The sequence below is a fragment of the Arachis ipaensis genome, chromosome B8 (genome assembly GCF_059453495.1).
Source record: "Arachis ipaensis isolate K30076 ecotype BB chromosome B8, ASM5945349v1, whole genome shotgun sequence".
NCBI classification, from domain to species: Eukaryota; Viridiplantae; Streptophyta; class Magnoliopsida; order Fabales; family Fabaceae; genus Arachis; species Arachis ipaensis.
The window spans coordinates 109,224,356-109,241,814 of record NC_142443.1 but is presented as its reverse complement, the minus strand read 5'-3'; the positions used below and the strand labels follow the sequence as shown (position 1 = coordinate 109,241,814).

Below are 17,459 nucleotides of genomic sequence, written 5' to 3'. Positions count from 1 at the left end.
ACTAAGCTTTTGAGGAGGAAAGAACTTGGCTAAGAAAGTCGTGACCAGCTTATCCCAAGAGTTCAGGCTATCTTTAGGTTGAGAGTCCAACCATACTCTAGCTCTGTCTCTTACAGCAAACGGGAAAAGCATAAGCCTGTAGACCTCAGGATCAACCCCATTGGTCTTAACAGTATCACATATCTGCAAGAATTCAGTTAAGAACTGAAAAGGATCTTCGGATGGAAGTCCATGAAACTTGCAGTTCTGTTGCATCAGAGAAACTAATTGAGGTTTAATCTCAAAGTTGTTTGCTCCAATGGCAGGGATTGAGATGCTTCTTCCATGTAAATTGGAATTTGGTGCAGTAAAGTCACCAAGCATCTTCCTTGCATTGTTATTATTTTCGGCCATGTTTTCTTCTTTTTCGAAAATTTCTGTCAGATTTTCTCCAGAGAGTTGTGCTTTGGCTTCCCTTAGCTTCCTCTTCAGAGTCCTTTCAGGTTCAGGATCAGCTTCAACAAGAATGTTCTTATCCTTGTTCCTGCTCATATGAAAAAGAAGAAAACAGAAAAGAAAATATGGAATCCTCTATGTCACAGTATAGATATTCCTTTATGTGAGTAGAAGAAAATAGGAATAGAAGATGGAGAATCCAAACACAAGGGTGAGGATAAAAGTGTTAATGAGTGAATAAATAAATAGAAGGAGATTAGAGATGACAGAAGAGTTCGAAAATTTAACAAAATAAAATAAAAATATTTTAAATTTAAATTTAAAATTCGAAAATTAAAATTGAAATTAAATTAAATTAAAATTTTAAAACAATTAATTAATTAAAAAGGAATTTTGAAAAAGGTGAAGGTGATTTTCAAAAATTAGAAAGAGAGAATTAGTTAGGTAGTTTTGAAAAAGATATGATTGAAACAAAAAGATAGGATTGATAAAAAAAATTTGAAAATCAATTTTAAAAAGGTAAGAAGTTAGAAAGGAAGTTAGAAAAGATTTTGAAATCAAATTTTGAAAAAGATGTGATTGAAATTTAAAAAGATGTGATTGAAACAAAAAGATAGGATTGATTGAAAAAGATTTGAAAAAAAAATTTAAAAAGATTTGATTTTAAAAATTAAAGTTGATTACTTGACTAACAAGAAACAAAAAGATTTGATTCTAGAGTTTAAAGATTGAACCTTTCTTACTAGGCAAGTAACAAACTTAACATTTTTGAATCAATCACATTAATTGTTAGCATTAATTTCAAAAATATGAAACAAAAATAAGAAAAAGATTTTTGAAAATCATTTTGAATTTTCGAAAATCATAAAAGAAAAATGAGAAAGATTTGATTTTTGAAAAAGATTTGAAAAAGATAGAGTTTTTAAAATGAAAATTTGATTTGACTCATAAGAAACAACTAGATTTTAAAAATTTTTGAAAAAGTCAACTCAAATTTTCGAATTTGATGAGTGAAAAAGGAAAAGATATATTTTTTATTTTTGAATTTTTAATGATGAAAGAGAAAAACAACCCAAAGACTCAATGCATGAAAGTTTTGGATCAAAACATGTGATGCATGCAAGAACACTATGAATGTCAAGATGAACACCAAGAACACTTTGAATGTGAAGATGAACACCAAGAACTTATTTTTGAAAAATTTTCAAGAAAAGAAAACATGCAAGACACCAAACTTAAAAATTTTTATTCTTTAGACATTAACAAATTGAAAATGCATATGAAAAACAAGAAAAGACACAAAACAAGAAAATATGAAGATCAAACAAGAAGAATGGCCAAGAACAACTTGAAGATCATGAAGAATGCAATGCATGAAATTTTCGAAAATAATTTTTAGAAAATTAAAAAGATGCAATTGACACTAAACTTAAAAGTTGACTCTAGACTCAAACAAGAAACACAAAATATTTTTGGTTTTATGATTTTATTAAATTTTTTTTTATTTTTCGAAAATTTATTTTAAGAAAAACAAAAACAAAGAAAAAATTTTTGAAAAAGTTTTTGAAAACCAAATAAAAGTTGAAACAAGAAGAAAATTACCTAATATGAGCAACAAGATGAACCGTCAGTTGTCCAAACTCGAACAATCCCTGGCAATGGCGCCAAACTTGGTGCGCAGAAATCGTGACGGTTCCATTCCTTGGTAACGGCACTGAAAACTTTATACGCACGTTCATAATCTTAATTCTTTGTCACAACTTCACACAACTAACCAGCAAGTGCACTGGGTCGTCCAAGTAATAAACCTTACGTGAGTAAGGGTCGATCCCACGGAGATTGTCGGCTTGAAGCAAGCTATGGTCACCTTGTACATCTCAGTCAGGCGGATTCAAATGGATATAGAGTTTTAATAATTAAAAGATAAATAAAATATAAACTAGGATAGAGATAGTTATGTAATTCATTGGTGAGAGTTTTAGATAAGCTTGCAGAGATGCTTTCGTTCCTCTGAACCTCTGCTTTTCTACTGTCTTCATCTAGCCATTCCTACTCCTTTCCATGGCAAGCTTTTATGTAGGGCATTACCATTGTCAATGGCTACATCCCATCCACTCTGTGAAAATGGTCCAATGCGCTGTCACTGCATGGCTAATCATCTGGCAGTTCTCGATCATACTGGAATAGGATTTACTATCCTTTTGCGTCTGTCACTACGCCCAGCACTCGCGAGTTTGAAGCTCGTCACAGCCATCCCTTCCCAGATCCTACTCGGAATACCACAGACAAGGTTTAGACTTTTCGGATCTCAAGAATGGCCATCCATGGGTTCTAACTTATACCACAAAGATTCTAATATCTCGGACTCGGTCCCCTGTATTAGATATCTAAGAGATACTCATTCTAGCTTGTTTGCATGTAGAACGGAAGTGTTTGTCAGGCACGCATTCATAGGTGAGAATGATGATGAGCGTCACATAATCATCACATTCATCATGTTCTTGGGTGGGAATGAATATCTTAGAGAAGGAATAAGCTTGAATTGAATAGAAAACAGTAGTACTTTGTATTAATTCATGAGGAACAACAGAGCTCCACACCTTAATCTATGGTGTGTAGAAACTCTACCATTAAAAATACATAAGTGATAAGGTCCAGGCATGGCCGAATGGCCAGCCCCCATGGTCTAAGAACTAAAACGTCCAGAGCCTTGAATACAGTAGTAAAAAGTCCTATTTATACTAAACTAGTTACTAGGGTTTACAGAAATGAGTAAATGATGCAGAAATCCACTTCCGGGGCCCACTTGGTGTGTGCTTGGGCTGAGCATTGAGCTTTACATGTGTAGAGGTCTTTCTTGGAGTTGAACGCCAGTTTGTAACCTGTTTCTGGCGTTTAACTCCACTTTGCAACCTGTTTCTAGCGTTTGACTCCAGAATGTAGCATGGAACTGGCGTTCAACACAAGTTTACATCATCTATACTAAATCAAAGTATAAACTATTATATATTTATGGAAAGCCCTGGATGTCTACTTTCCAACGCAATTGGGAGCGCGCTATTTGGAGTTCTATAGCTCCAGAAAATCCACTTTGAGTGTAGGGAGGTTAGAATCCAACAGCATTTGCAGTCCTTCTTCAACCTCTGAATCTGATTTTTGCTCAGGTCCCTCAATTTCAGCCAGAAAATACCTGAAATCACAGAAAAACACACAAACTCATAGTGAAGTCCAGAAATATGAATTTTAATTAAAAAACTAATAAAAATATACTAAAAACTAACTAAATTATATTGAAAACTATGTAAAAATAATGCCAAAAAGCGTATAAATTATCCGCTCATCAAAGCACAAAACATACATGGCAACCATTGCCAAAGCTTTGTCCTGTTTGACTCTTTCTCCTCCAAACACTCGAAATACCCATCAAGCTTCTACCTCTAGCGGTCTACCTTCTTAACCCCAACCAAACCCAAAGGGAAGCATTAATGCTATCACCCTTAGGAGTGGCACCAAATTAGATGAAGTTGGTCTCGAGCTTACAAGATTGAGCCAAAAGCCCCACAATGAAAAATGGTAGAAGCGGAAGTGGTGGGAGATGAGAAGGACAATGTTGCAAGAGGCGAGAAGGAACTATTAAAGGTCAAGGAGCCCAAAAGGAAGAACCCTCTTGAAGAGCCTACACCAATTCCTTTTCCAACGTTGGCTAAAAAGGCTAAGAAGCATGAAGACCTTGACCCTAATGTGGTAGAGATTTTTAAGAATGTAGAAGTTAACGTTCCTCTTTTTCAAGCCATCCAACAAGTTCCAAAGTACGCCAAATTCCTCAAGGATGTTTGCACCCACAAGGACAAAGATGGTGAGCTGAACAAAAGCCCGGTGAATGACTCTATCTCTTCTCTCATTCCGGAAAAATATAATGATCCCGGTCCTTATTTGGTAGCTTATGTGATTGGTGGCATAGAGTTCATGGATTGCATGTATGATTTGGGAGCTTGTCTAAGCATTATTCCCCTCCCTATCTATGAGAAGTTGAACTTGTCACCATTGAAGTGGTCCGGAGCATGATTTGTGTTGGCGGACAAAAGTATTGTGACGGTTGTAGGAATTGTGGAGAATGTATTGGTCAATATCCAAGGGTTGCTATTTTCGGTAGATTTTCATATCTTGGAAACCCCTCTAATTGATTCGGACAAGCCATCCTCTATTCTCCTTGAGAGACCATTTTTGATGACATCCGAATTCAAGTTAGATGCATTTTCGAGAGCTTACTCATTTGAGGCCGATGGGAAAATAATGAAGTTCACTTTGGATGGATCCAAGAAGCCCCCTCTTGAAGTCTACTCTATCTTTGGTTGTGACCTAATTGAAGATCAAGTGGTTGAGCCTAGCAAGGAGCATGAAGAAGAAAATGTTGTCAAGGAGCTTAAATCATTGGATCACACACAACCCAAGCATGCCAAGGAGTTGGAAATGTTCCTCCTTAGGGAGGTCCCAAACGTTGATCATTGAACTCATGCACGTCCAACTTAGGACGTTAAACCAAAGTGCTAGGTGGGAGACACCCCACTATGGTAACATTGTTCTAACCCTTCTCTTTTTGTTTATAGTTCTTTGACTTAATTGCTTTCTTTTGATATGATGCTTCACCTAGGATTCATTTAATCTTTGAGTTAGATAGGTTAATTTGATTATGGGTCATGAATGTTTGAATGTTTGTATGTTTAAGGTTGAAATTTTGATTGAGCTAACATTGAGTACCTTAGATTTTGAGAAATTTTTTTTTTGCAAAAACATGGCTTTGTGCGTGCGCACACAATCTCTATATTTCACGACCTACGTACGCACCCACTTGTGTATACGCACACTAGCCTGCGTGCCTTCTGTTAACAGTGCTCGCACAACTTGTGCGTGGGCGCTCCCCTGTTTTTCTTGTGCTATGTGCATACACACTTTCTTGTGCATACGCACGCGAACCTCTTTTTGCGCACTCTATGCGAGCGCACAGCCTTGTGCGTCCACACACCAGCTAGCACACCCTCTGCTGGGAGCACGGGCACGCCATGTGCATATGAACCCTGCCCGTGTGCACGCACACATGAGCCTTCCGCAAGTAAAAAAAATTTTAGTCATCTGTGCGGGCGCACAACTTTGTGCATCCGCACACCTTGATACACCCCCTCTGCTGGGAGCGTTCGCACGCTATGTGCATCCGCATCCCCCTCTATTTCGCTTCCTGTGCATGTGCAAGGACCTGTGTGCGCATAGGCGTCTATCCGGGCATTAATCAGGGCAAAAACCCTGTTCAGCCAACAACTTCTTTCTTTCTTCTTCTCCATTGCTGCTGTGCTGCCCTACCTAGACCCCTTCCGGCAACCCTGTTAGCAGTGCCCTGCCGTCGTCAGCTACCGCCACCTCTCTTTCTCTCTCTTCTTTCTTTCTTTTTTCTTCCTTTCTTTCTTCTTTTTCTATTTTCTTTCTCTACCACCAGTGAGTTCCCCGCCCTTCGAGGAACTCTGGTGTGTCTCCAGGGAAGCAAACTGCCGTGAACTCGCAGTGGCTATCACAAGTGCCACTGTTTCATCTTCTCATCTTGCTTTCTTCATCCTTTCATTTTCATGTTTTTATTTCTTTTTCATGTTAAATTTTGAGCTTGCTTTAACTTTATTTGAATGAATTAGATTGAGTTTATTGCTTTCTTTAGTTATCTTTGTATTACAAGTGTTTGATCTCTGAATTGATGGGTTGTTATTGATTGAATATGAGCTTAAATGTGATAAATTTGCACAATGCACATTAAGTGTTCGATGGAATGCCTAAGTCAACTTTTTGTTTGATTCATATGAAATGGCCATCATATGCTCATAACTTATCTCTTGTTTGGCATATTCTATGATTTGTGCAACTTCAAATATGATTTTTTATGATGATCAACTTGAAATTACCAATGCATTCCTTTGTTCTTGAACTTGAAGTTCCAAACACCCATGTATTACATGATTTTTGTTCCTTTGTTAATGGGTGACTTGTTTATGAATGCATTGATCTTAATTGAATTCAATTTTTCATTGTTCATCATGGAAATTGAATTGAGTAATCACATTACAAGTGTTCATTCCTTGATGTCTTGATCAAACATCTTTTGCTCTAACTTAGCACATTGTTTATGTGATTCTCACACCTTCGGGATTAACAAATGACACTTCACTTTGCTTAAAATGGTTATTGTTGTTATGCACCCATTTTAATAATGAACTTTTATGTCTATAACCCCAATACCCATTGCCTCAAAGAATTCAATTAAGTCATTTTGTGCTTGCTTAAAGTTTCTTCCATCTTCATTCTTTAGACTTACAACTTAAGCACTTGATTGAGAAACATTAAGCATGGATTGTTTAGTAGTGTGATTGCCGTTTTAACCAGCCGGTGTGTTTGTTCTAATCACGCGCACTCTCGGAATGCACACATTGTCTTCGCTTAAACCACACTATTTCAGAAAAGCTTCTCAATTAAGAATTTTAATTCTTCTCTACAGTGTTTGTGCTTCCTCATTGATCTTGTTTTGCGATTACAATATGATCTTGAAATCTATTTCTTTATCTCTCCTTTTTAGGATGCACAAAAAAGGCAAAGCGCTGGTTGATAAACCCCATTTTTAGGGTTTATTTTGTGCTTAATCTAGTGGATTTTATCCATTATTCTCACACTTATTCATACAATTCGCATGTTTTACGTTTTCCTTCCTGATTTTGTGCTATGATTGAAAACATGCTTCTTTGGCCTTATATTTGCTAATATTAATCCTCTCTTATTACCATTAGATGCCATGATATATGCGTTAAGTGATTTCAGGGATTACAGGGCAGGAATGGCTTAGAGGATGGAAAGGAAGCATGCAAAAGTGGAAGGAATACAAGAAACTGAAGGAACTGCTAAAGCTGTCCAGCCTGACCTCCTGGTACTAAATCAACCATAACTTAAGCTACAAAGGTCCAAATGATGCAGTGCCTGTTGTGTTGGAAAGCTAACTTTCGGGGCTTTGCAACGATATATAATTTGTCATAGCTACCCCAAAGCCAGGTGGCGCGCACACGTGGATCACGCGGACGCGTGACCTGGCAAAAACCCAATCCACGCTAACACGTAGACGACGCGTACGCGTGACTTTGCAGCGACCTGTACGTACCAGAAATTGCTGGGGGCGATTTCTGGGCTATTTTTGACCCAATTTTTGGCCCAGAAAACAAATATTAGAGGCTATAAAGTGGGAGAATGCATTCATTCATCAACACAAATTTCATATTCACAATTTTAGGTTTTAGATGTAGTTTCTAGAGAGAGAGGCTCTCTCCTCTCTCTTAGGATTTAGGATTTAGGATTTCTCTTAATTTTAGGATTGCTTTTTCATTCTAGGTTCAATGTTCCTTTAATTTATGTTCTCTTCTACTTTTATTTACTCTATTACTTTAGTTGCTCTATTTCACTTGGTAATTATTTATGTTGCCAAATTGGCTTATGGATTCCTATGTTTAATTTGATTTAATACAATTCGAGGTATTTCAGATTTATGATATTTTAAGCTTTAATTGATGAAAAGGCATTTTTATTCGAGTATATTTTCTCCCTTTTTGGCTTTGGTTGAGTAATTGGTGACACTTGAGTTGTCAAACTCAGCTGTTGATTGAAAATTGGAATTTGCTGATTGATTTGGATCCCTCTAAAGCTAGTCTTTCCATAGGAGTTGACTAGGACTTGAGGAATCAAATTTATTAGTCCACTTGACTTTCCTTTATTTAGTAAGGGTTAACTAAGTGGGAGCATTAAACAATTCTCATCACACCTGATAAGGATAACTAGGATGGGATTTCCAGGTCTCATACCTTGCCAAGAGTTTTTCTAATTAATAATTTATTTTCTTCCAATTAATCATTCTTTCATTTAAGGCTTTTTAATTTAATTACATAAAATCTCTTGTTAATTTTCATTGCTTTAATTTATAATTATTTATTTACCTATTGCCTAAACTCAACATTCCCCAGAAAACTCATAACCAATAATAAATCATACTTTCCTGCAATTCCTTGAGAAGACGACCCGAGGTTTAAATACTTCGGTTATAAATTTTATTGGGTTTTGTTACTTGTGACAACCAAAACTTTTGTACATAAGGATTCTCTGTTGGTTTGGAAACTTTACTGACAGAAGTCCGTTCGTCAAAATGGCGCCGTTGCCGGGGAATTGCAAACGTGTGCCTTATTATTGGTTATTGTAAATATTTTATTTTTCTTGTTTATTTGTTTTTATTTTTGTTTTTAATTTTCATTAGCTACTATGAGTTCTCACCCCCGTCGCTTTGAGTTTGGTTCTAATGTTGTTGAAAGGAATGGAAGCTATAATAGGAACATGCATCAAGGTCGAAACAACCACAGATGGAAGGAGCCACGAGGATCTGATCAACCCTTTCAACAACAACACCTTTCAAGATACCATGGACAACGACCATCCTATAATGCATGCTAGGACAATAGTTATGGTGGACCCCTTCGTGACAAACCACCTCCACCAAATTACTATGGTCAAGAGCCATTCCGAGGTGCGTACCAAGATGATAGATATGGTGGACCCCCTTGTAGTTACCAATGAGCCCCATCATATGCCAATGAACCACCTCCTCAATATAGCTTTAAACCACCTTACTCACAAGCCACCTATAACCATTCACCTCCATGTGACCCTAACCTTTATCCACCCTAATTCTAATCCAATTACTCCCAAGAACCAGCACTTCTATATGCACCATGTCCATATCCATCGACCCAAGAATCACAGGCTCGCCTCAAGGAAACAGTAAACCAATTTCATGCAACCGTTCATCAACTAGAGCAAGCAATAAATCAATTACCTTCTAGACGTTCGGACACTCAAGGAACCCAATGGCTTCATGTGGAGAATCTAATGAAGAACGTTGCATGAAGGAGACACTAGAAACTTTGGTGGACAGTAAGGAGAATGACTTTGTACTAGAACAAGTGGAGGAAGCCGGGATTATTGAAGAGGAAGAAGTGGTCGAAGACTTAGGAGATGCAGAACGTCCATGGGAAAGACCAGTCATAGAACCCCCTTCTAATGAGTTTGAATTTGTTGTTGAGGAGGGTGTACAACCTCCAAGGCATATCATGGTTGAAGACATTGAAGGGGATGATCAGGAGATGGATTCAATCATTGATGAATTCTTATCTACATTTGAATCCTCTCCCATTGGACTTGACATGGAGATCAAAGAAGAAGAAGCACAACCTCCCATGCCATTGGTGAACAATGAAGAAGAGATCAAATTGGAAGAAAGCTACCAAGAGGAAGAGGTTGAAATTGAAGAAGCTTGCAAGGAGGTGGAAGTTGTCAAGGAAGAAATCAAGGGAATGGAGCTAGAAATCACCTTGCCAAAGCTGTTGTAGACCTATCCCCCAAAGCCATCACCATCCATCCCTTCATTCAAGTGGGTAAATCTCTCATCTCTAAACTTAATTAGCCCACTTGAATATGCTTTGCTTGAGACGAATGGGCAACTTAGAACTCTTTGTGGCTATAAGAGTAAGAGGGAGATGGTTAGTGGTAAGAAATGTCATGCAAGGTTCAATATGGTTGCATGCTCCAAATTAAAGTACAAAGGTTGGTACAATTCTCAATTGAATAGGTCTAGGAAGCTGTTTGGATGCCTCAGTGAGAATTCAGATTGCTTACCACCCAGTTGGAACAAAGATGATCAACAAGAAGACGGGTGTAAAAGCAAGGTCTGGGATCCTGGAATTCATTCCAACAATCAACACTCTTGGGCCTTGTCACTTGCTTCAACTTGCTTGAAGACTTTATGAGTCTAATTTGGGACCCCGGAGGTTACTGGAAGTACAAACATTGGTGGAGATTCCTGGATGAGTTCAAGCACAAGCCACCATAACAAGGAGCTCACTAAACGTCCAACTTAAGGACTTAAACTAAAAGTGCTAGGAGGGAGACAACCCACCATGGTATATTCTTTCCTTTTTGTTCTTAGTTTTATTTTATTTTATTTTTCATTCGTGTTCATTCATAATTTCTGCATAGTCATCTGCATTCTGCATTTTGCATTTTGCATTCTGCATACTGCATAAAAAAAAAGCGTCTCACGCGTGCGCATGAACCACGTGCTTGCATCACATGTGACGCTAAACCTTACAGAGAGTTGTGCGGGAGCGTGGCTGGAGGCGTGTCTCAGGCACAAACACGCCCACGCGAACGCATCCCTGAATCGTCTGTGTCAATTGCAAAATCATCTTTCCATGCGTACACGTCACCCACGCATATGCGTGACCCTACAAATCGGCGTAAAGAGGTGTCAGGCCGAAAGTTGTGCTGGCCTGGTGCGGGCACTGTGCTCAAGGCATAAAATCACCCACGCATACGCATTCCTGATGCATGCGCGCCATTTTTAAATTCTGACCACCCACGCGTACGCGTGGGCGACGCTTATGCGTCATATGGTTTATGCAGTTTTCACGCACACACGTGCCCTGCGCGCGCGCGTCACTTCCCGTTTTTAATTTCCCTCCCTTTTATTCTATCTTCTCTTCTTTTTTCTTCCTCCTTTCTTACTTTTTTCTTCTTCATCTCTTTAAATTCTCATCCTTCTTCACTTTCATTCTATTTTACTTAATTTATTTGCATACTTTTATTCATTACATTTTAATTTTGTGCATATTTTTATTTTTTCTAAATTTATTATTTTTCCATTGGTGTTAAATTTTCTCATTCAACTGTTACATCTTTTCTGGTATTATTTTGGTGCTTAGTGACTTGTATTACACTGTTGGATGATATTAATTATCTGTCAATGCCAATCTTTTATGATACCTGTATTCCTTTTGCATTGACATGAATTTATACTGCTTTTTCCCCATTACTGCAATTTTTGCACTATCGATATGCCATTTGCTTCCACTATTTTCTCACTTGCATGTTGTAGCTACCATGTAATTGAGACCCTTATTATTTGGCATTAACACCCATATTTTATTTGTTTTCTATCTTTGTTTCTGGGTTACTTTTCTTCTTTTCCTCTTCTTTCAGGATGGCCACCGGAAAAGGAAAGGAAAAGAACTTCTCAATGGGGCGACAGACAAGTCCATTTGCACATTCTTTGGAGAAAAAGCATCAGTTAGAGCAGCCCGTCCACTTGTACATCTTAGCATGCACCGAGGACGGTGCAATCTTTAAGTGTGGGGAGGTCGATATCGACTTCTGTGGGTTAGTTATTTTCTTCTCAACACCAATATTTTATTTTCTTTGTTAGTTCATTGTTGCATTTGCATGTTTGATTGCATATTTGTTTGATTTTGTGCATATCTTACCACCACTTAGTTAAAGTAATATTTTCTTTTTCAAGAAACCTTTTATAACATTTCACTAATTTGATTTAAAATTTTTGATAAACTTGTTTGAAGGAATATTATACTGGAACATGATTTAGAGCTCGAACACACAAAACCTGTGAGATTCTTGAGCTTATTTGAATTGGTTGTATTTTATCAACCAATATTTTATTTTTGGTGTGTGTTGTTTTCTCTAAAATTGTGATCTTTGTCTTGCTTAATTCTATATTTCCATGGTTTGATGTATGCATGCACTTATATGATTGAGGCCTTTGTTTCACTAAGCTTACATACCCATATGGCCTTAACCTTTTCATTATCCTTTGTAAACCAATGTTGAGCCTTTTAACCCCTTTTATTCTTTACTTTAGCTCATCACTAACTCTAAGCGGAAAATAATAATGTCCTTAATTTGAATCCTTGGTTAGCTTAGAATAGTGAGAGTATGCATGATTTAAGTGTGGAGAAATTGGGTTTAGAAACATTTGATTTGAGAATTAAGTATTTAAACTTCTTTATGAAAATGTGAAAGAAATGCTTAAGACATGTTCATGCATTCAATAATTTAATCATATGCATTGAGAAAAAAAATAAAATAAAATAAAATAAAATAAAAAGAAAGAAAAAAAAGAAAAAAATAAAGGAGAAAAAGAAAAAAAAAAGAGCAAATAATAAAAGGGGATAAAATGCCCCAAAGTAAATGGTGATAGCAATGCATATGTACTGTACTCAAATCAGGATGCATGAATATGTGGAAAACATGGTTAATTGACAGTTAGGTTTTGTATTGTGATTACATGGATTGTCTTAAGTTAGATGGAAAGTTTAGGTTAATTAAGGATTCAGATTTTAGTCCACTTGACCAAATACAATCCTACCTTGACTCTGACCCCATTACAACCCTTAAAAGACCTTTTGATATGTGTATTTGTGCATCAAATTTGTGTTGATTGGTAGAATAAAAGTAAGCCATAGAAAGCAAGGTTAGTTAAGAATTGAGAGAGTCGAACCTTAAACACCTGAGCGGTTAGAGTGCATATATTTCCAGTGAGGGTTCGATGCTCGATTCTTTGTTCCGGGCTTTCATGAGCTATTTTCTTCTGCAAGTTCACTTGTACTTTATTTTGTGATTTGAATTAGTGAAATCCAGTTCATATTTGTTCTTGAAAGATTTATTTACTTTTCACCAAGTAGGTAAAAGCATTTTGCATGTAGTTGCATTCATATAGATAGGTTGCATTTCATACATTCTACCATTCCTCCTCACTCCTTTATAGCTTCTCTTGAGCTTAGCATGAGGACATGCTAATGTTTAAGTGTGGGAAGGTTGATAAACCCCATTTTTAGGGTTTATCCTATCCTTAATCTAGTGGATTTTATCCATTATTCTCACACTTATTCATACAATTCGCATGTTTTACGTTTTCCTTCTTGATTTTGTGCTATGATTGAAAACATGCTTCTTTGGCCTTATATTTGCTAAAATTAATCCTCTCTTATTACCATTAGATGCCATGATATGTGCGTTAAGTGATTTCAGGGATTACAGGACAGGAATGGCTTAGAGGATGGAAAGGAATCATGCAAAAGTGGAAGGAATACAAGAAACTGAAGGAACTGCTAAAGCTGTCCGGCCTGACCTCCTAGTACTAAATAAACCATAACTTGAGCTACAGAGATCCAAATGATGCGGTTCCAGTTATGTTGGAAAGCTAACATCTGGGACTTCACAACGATATATAATTTGCCATAGCTACCCTGAAGCCAAGCGACGTGCACGCGTGGATCACGCGGATGCGTGACCTGGCAAAAACCCAATCCATGCTAACGCGTGGATGACGCGTACGCGTGACTTTGCAGCGACCTGTACATACCAGAAATTGTTGAGGGTGATTTCTGGGCTATTTTTGACCCAGTTTTCGGCCCAAAAAACACAGATTAGAGGCTATAAAGTGGGGAAATACATTCATTCGTTAACACAACTTTTTTATTCACAATTTTAGGTTTTAGATGTAGTTTCTAGAGAGATAGGCTCTCTCCTCTCTCTTAGGATTTAGGATTTAGGATTTCTCTTAATTTTAGGATTGCTTCTTCATTCCAGGTTCAATGTTCCTTTAATTTATGTTCTCTTCTACTTTTATTTACTCTATTACTTTAGTTGCTCTATTTCACTTGGTAATTATTTATGTTGCCAAATTGGCTTATGGATTCCTATGTTTAGTTTGATTTAATACAATTCGAGGTTTTCAGATTTATGATATTCTTAGCTTTAATTTATGAAAAGGCATTTTTATTAGAGTAGATTTTCTCCCTTTTTGGCTTTGGTTGAGTAATTAGTGACACTTGAGTTGTCAAACTCAGCTGTTGATTGAAAATTGAATTTGCTGATTGATTTGGATCCCTCTAAAGCTAGTCTTTCCATAGGAGTTGACTAGGACTTGAGGAATCAAATTGATTAGTCCACTTGACTTTTCTTTATTTAGTAAGGGTTAACTAAGTGGGAGCAATAAACAATTCTCATCACACCTGATAAGGATAACTAGGATGGAATTTCCAGTTTTCATACCTTGCCAAGAGTTTTCTAATTAATAATTTATTTTCTTCCAATTAATCATCCTTTTGTTTAAGGCTTTTTAATTTAATTACATAAAATCTCTTGTTAATTTTTATTGCTTTAATTTATAATTATTTATTTGCCCATTGCCCAAACTCAACATTCCCCAAAAAACTCATAACCAATAATAAATCATACTTTCCTACAATTCCTTGAGAAGACGACCCGAGGTTTAAATACTTCGGTTATAAATTTTTATTGGGTTTTTTACTTGTGACAACCAAAATTTTTGTACGAAAAGATTCTCTGTTGGTTTAGAAACTATACTTACAATGCGATTATTCTTATAAAAATTCTTTACTGACAGAAGTCCGTTCGTCACCGGTTCCACAACCGGTGGACCCGGAGAATACTCTTATGTGTCCTTCCTATCGTCAGAGCGACGAACCGGACACCTTTGCCAATCAAAGAGCCGACTTCCAATATTCTAAGCTTGAAAAAAAAGCAATCCATTGGGAGCGAAAGCTCAAGATTCCAGACAAATATGCAGTGCACATCCATGAAAGGATTGCCTCACTTCATTGGGGATTCCTTGAACAAGACCCCATTGAGGTAAATGAGTCCATGGTGTAGGAGTTTTATACGAACTAACAAGCTTGGGAAGAGGAGACTGTATTCCTCTGAGGGAAGATGTTGGATACTTCCAGCAAAGCTTTTGAAGCTCTTCTAAAGATTCCCCACATTCCACCTACTATGGATTCTTACTCAAGAATCAAAGCGGATGTGTTTAAGGGGAGGATGTCCTTGGCTCCGATTCTGAAGAAAATCGGTCGTCCCGGTGCAAGTTGGGAATATAGCAAGGGAGAAAAAGCTGTTCCCGCTAGCATTGCTTATTCCAATTACATACTTTTCAGCACCCATGCTACCCATATTTGACTCAAGATCGCTATATTGCTTTGGGATATCATGGAAGGCAAGAAGATAGCTATCTTGCCTTTGATTCACATATCGATGTGGAAGGTGATCCAACGGAGGAAAATCAACATTCCCTTTCCATCACTTGTGATGCGATTTGCTACATTAGCGGGGGTAGAGAGTCGACCTACGGACATCATGTTCAAGATCCCAACTGGTAACCAATTCATTCCACGTGAAGATTTAGATGGATCCACAAAGAGGACACCCTCCAAGAGGAAAGCCCTTGAGCCATCATCATTAGCACCACTAACTTCATTAACTCCACTACCTTTTCTGCGGTCTCTTCCAGACATTGTACAAGACATGTTGCTTGATATCAGCCACATGGAGCGACTTGAGTGCAAGCGGTTCAAATGGATAGCGGCAAGACTAGATAGAAGAAACCCTGGCCCAATTCTAACAGTCTCACTTGAGTTGGATGTGGAGGAAGACAGTAAAAATGATCAACCCATGCTCCAGTACCCACTAGCTAAAGGTGGAGCCCCCTAGTTTTCTACCTCCCGGATTATGAGCATGCACAGAGGACCGTGCATTAATTATGTGTGGGGGAGGATTGACAACTTTGAGGGGGGTAAAATTCTTTTCTTAGACACTTTGCAATAACTTCTAGTCTTTTTCTTCATTTTTGCAATTTTGTTCTTAGTGCATTTTGCTTGGTTTGTTTGTATATATTTCTTTAGTGCTTATAGTTTTATAGTAGTAAATATTTGCATGTTGCATGGTAGAGTAAATAAGTTTGGTAAAATAACAAGAAATTTTCATGAAATCTCTTTTAGGGCATGCCATTGATTGAATTTGAAAATTTGTTTTTCAACTTGCTTGAAGTATTCCTTTCATAGAACATAGAAAAAGAGCTAGAACAACATACCTAGTGAGATTTGAGCTCTAATGGATGGTTGCACATTTTCAACCATAAAGTTTGTTCTTGTGTGTTATACTCCTTTTTTATTGTGATCTTAGATTTGCTTGAATCTTTATGTCCTATATTTGGTGTTTGAATGCATTTAGTATGATTGAGGCCATTTTTGATATTGAACTCACTAACCCATATGGCCAATCCCTACATTCACCTTTGTAACCCTCTTTTTTGAGCCTTTAAATCCCCTTTTATTCTGATTCTAAGCACATTATTCTTCCTAAAATGAAAAACCATTGATGTCCTTGGATTGCTTCTTTGATTATCTTGGGTGGAGTAGTGTGTGTTACTCAAAGTATGGGAAAAAATTGTTGGGAGACATTGGTGATGAAGTTACATGGGACATTCATTGTGAAAATTTGGAAAATGGGTAAACACTCATGCATTCATTGTTCAAGACATATGCATCTCTTGTTGACAAAAACAAGGAAATTTTGATTTTGTATTTAAAAAAAAATCAAATCTTGTGCATAGTAGCATATGAATTAAAAAGGTAAATAAAGGATGCATATGTTTGTATTGTGGAAAGAAAATGCACAAGTAAATGTGAGAAAGGGGATAAAAGGGAAGTTAGGTTATTTTGCTATGTATACATAGGGTGATATAGGATTAGGTGGAACACTTGAGCTAATCAAAGATCTAATTCACTAAGTCCACAGATGAATCCATATTTGACGATATATTTTGGTTTGATTTGAATGGATTTCATCACTTAAACCCACATTTATTCATCCAAATAGCATGCTTTTGTTTTCTCTCCCTTAATTGAGCCTAATTCTGAAAACATATTATTTTGTGCTTAATTTAATAACTTTTATCCCACTTTTATTTCATTCGATGCCTTGATGGTTTTGATGAGTGATTTCAGGTATAATAGGTTGGAATGGCTTGATAAGAGTGGAAGAAGAGCATGCAAGAGGGAGAAAACATGAAAAAAACAAAGGAGAAGCACACATTGGAGTGTGCGTACACACAACCCACTGTGTGTATGCACAAGAACCACACAGCCATGTGTGCGTACGCACAAGAAGAAATTCAGCATGTGTGCGTACGCACACGTCCCAGCACGTGACTCACTTAATGGAAATCGCTGGGGGTGATTTCTCGGCTTCCAGAGCCCAGTTTTTGGACTTTCTAAAGATGATTCTTCCTATATCAAGGAAGGCCTCACCCC

The 17,459-nt window shown here is 37.2% G+C and overlaps 1 protein-coding gene across 1 annotated transcript; it reads left to right on the top strand.

The window, feature by feature from the left end:
- Window positions 1-4,005: 4,005 nt before the first annotated feature.
- On the top strand, window positions 4,006-4,500 carry LOC148549207 (uncharacterized). The gene has a single exon (XM_088495697.1). It carries the CDS (start codon window positions 4,006-4,008, stop codon window positions 4,498-4,500), a length of 495 nt encoding a protein of 164 aa, XP_088351823.1.
- Window positions 4,501-17,459: the final 12,959 nt, after the last annotated feature.

Bases quoted from the DNA above. Each gene is read 5' to 3' on its own strand.
- LOC148549207 (XM_088495697.1), top strand. From the start codon at position 4,006: ATGGTAGAAGCGGAAGTGGTGGGAGATGAGAAGGACAATGTTGCAAGA.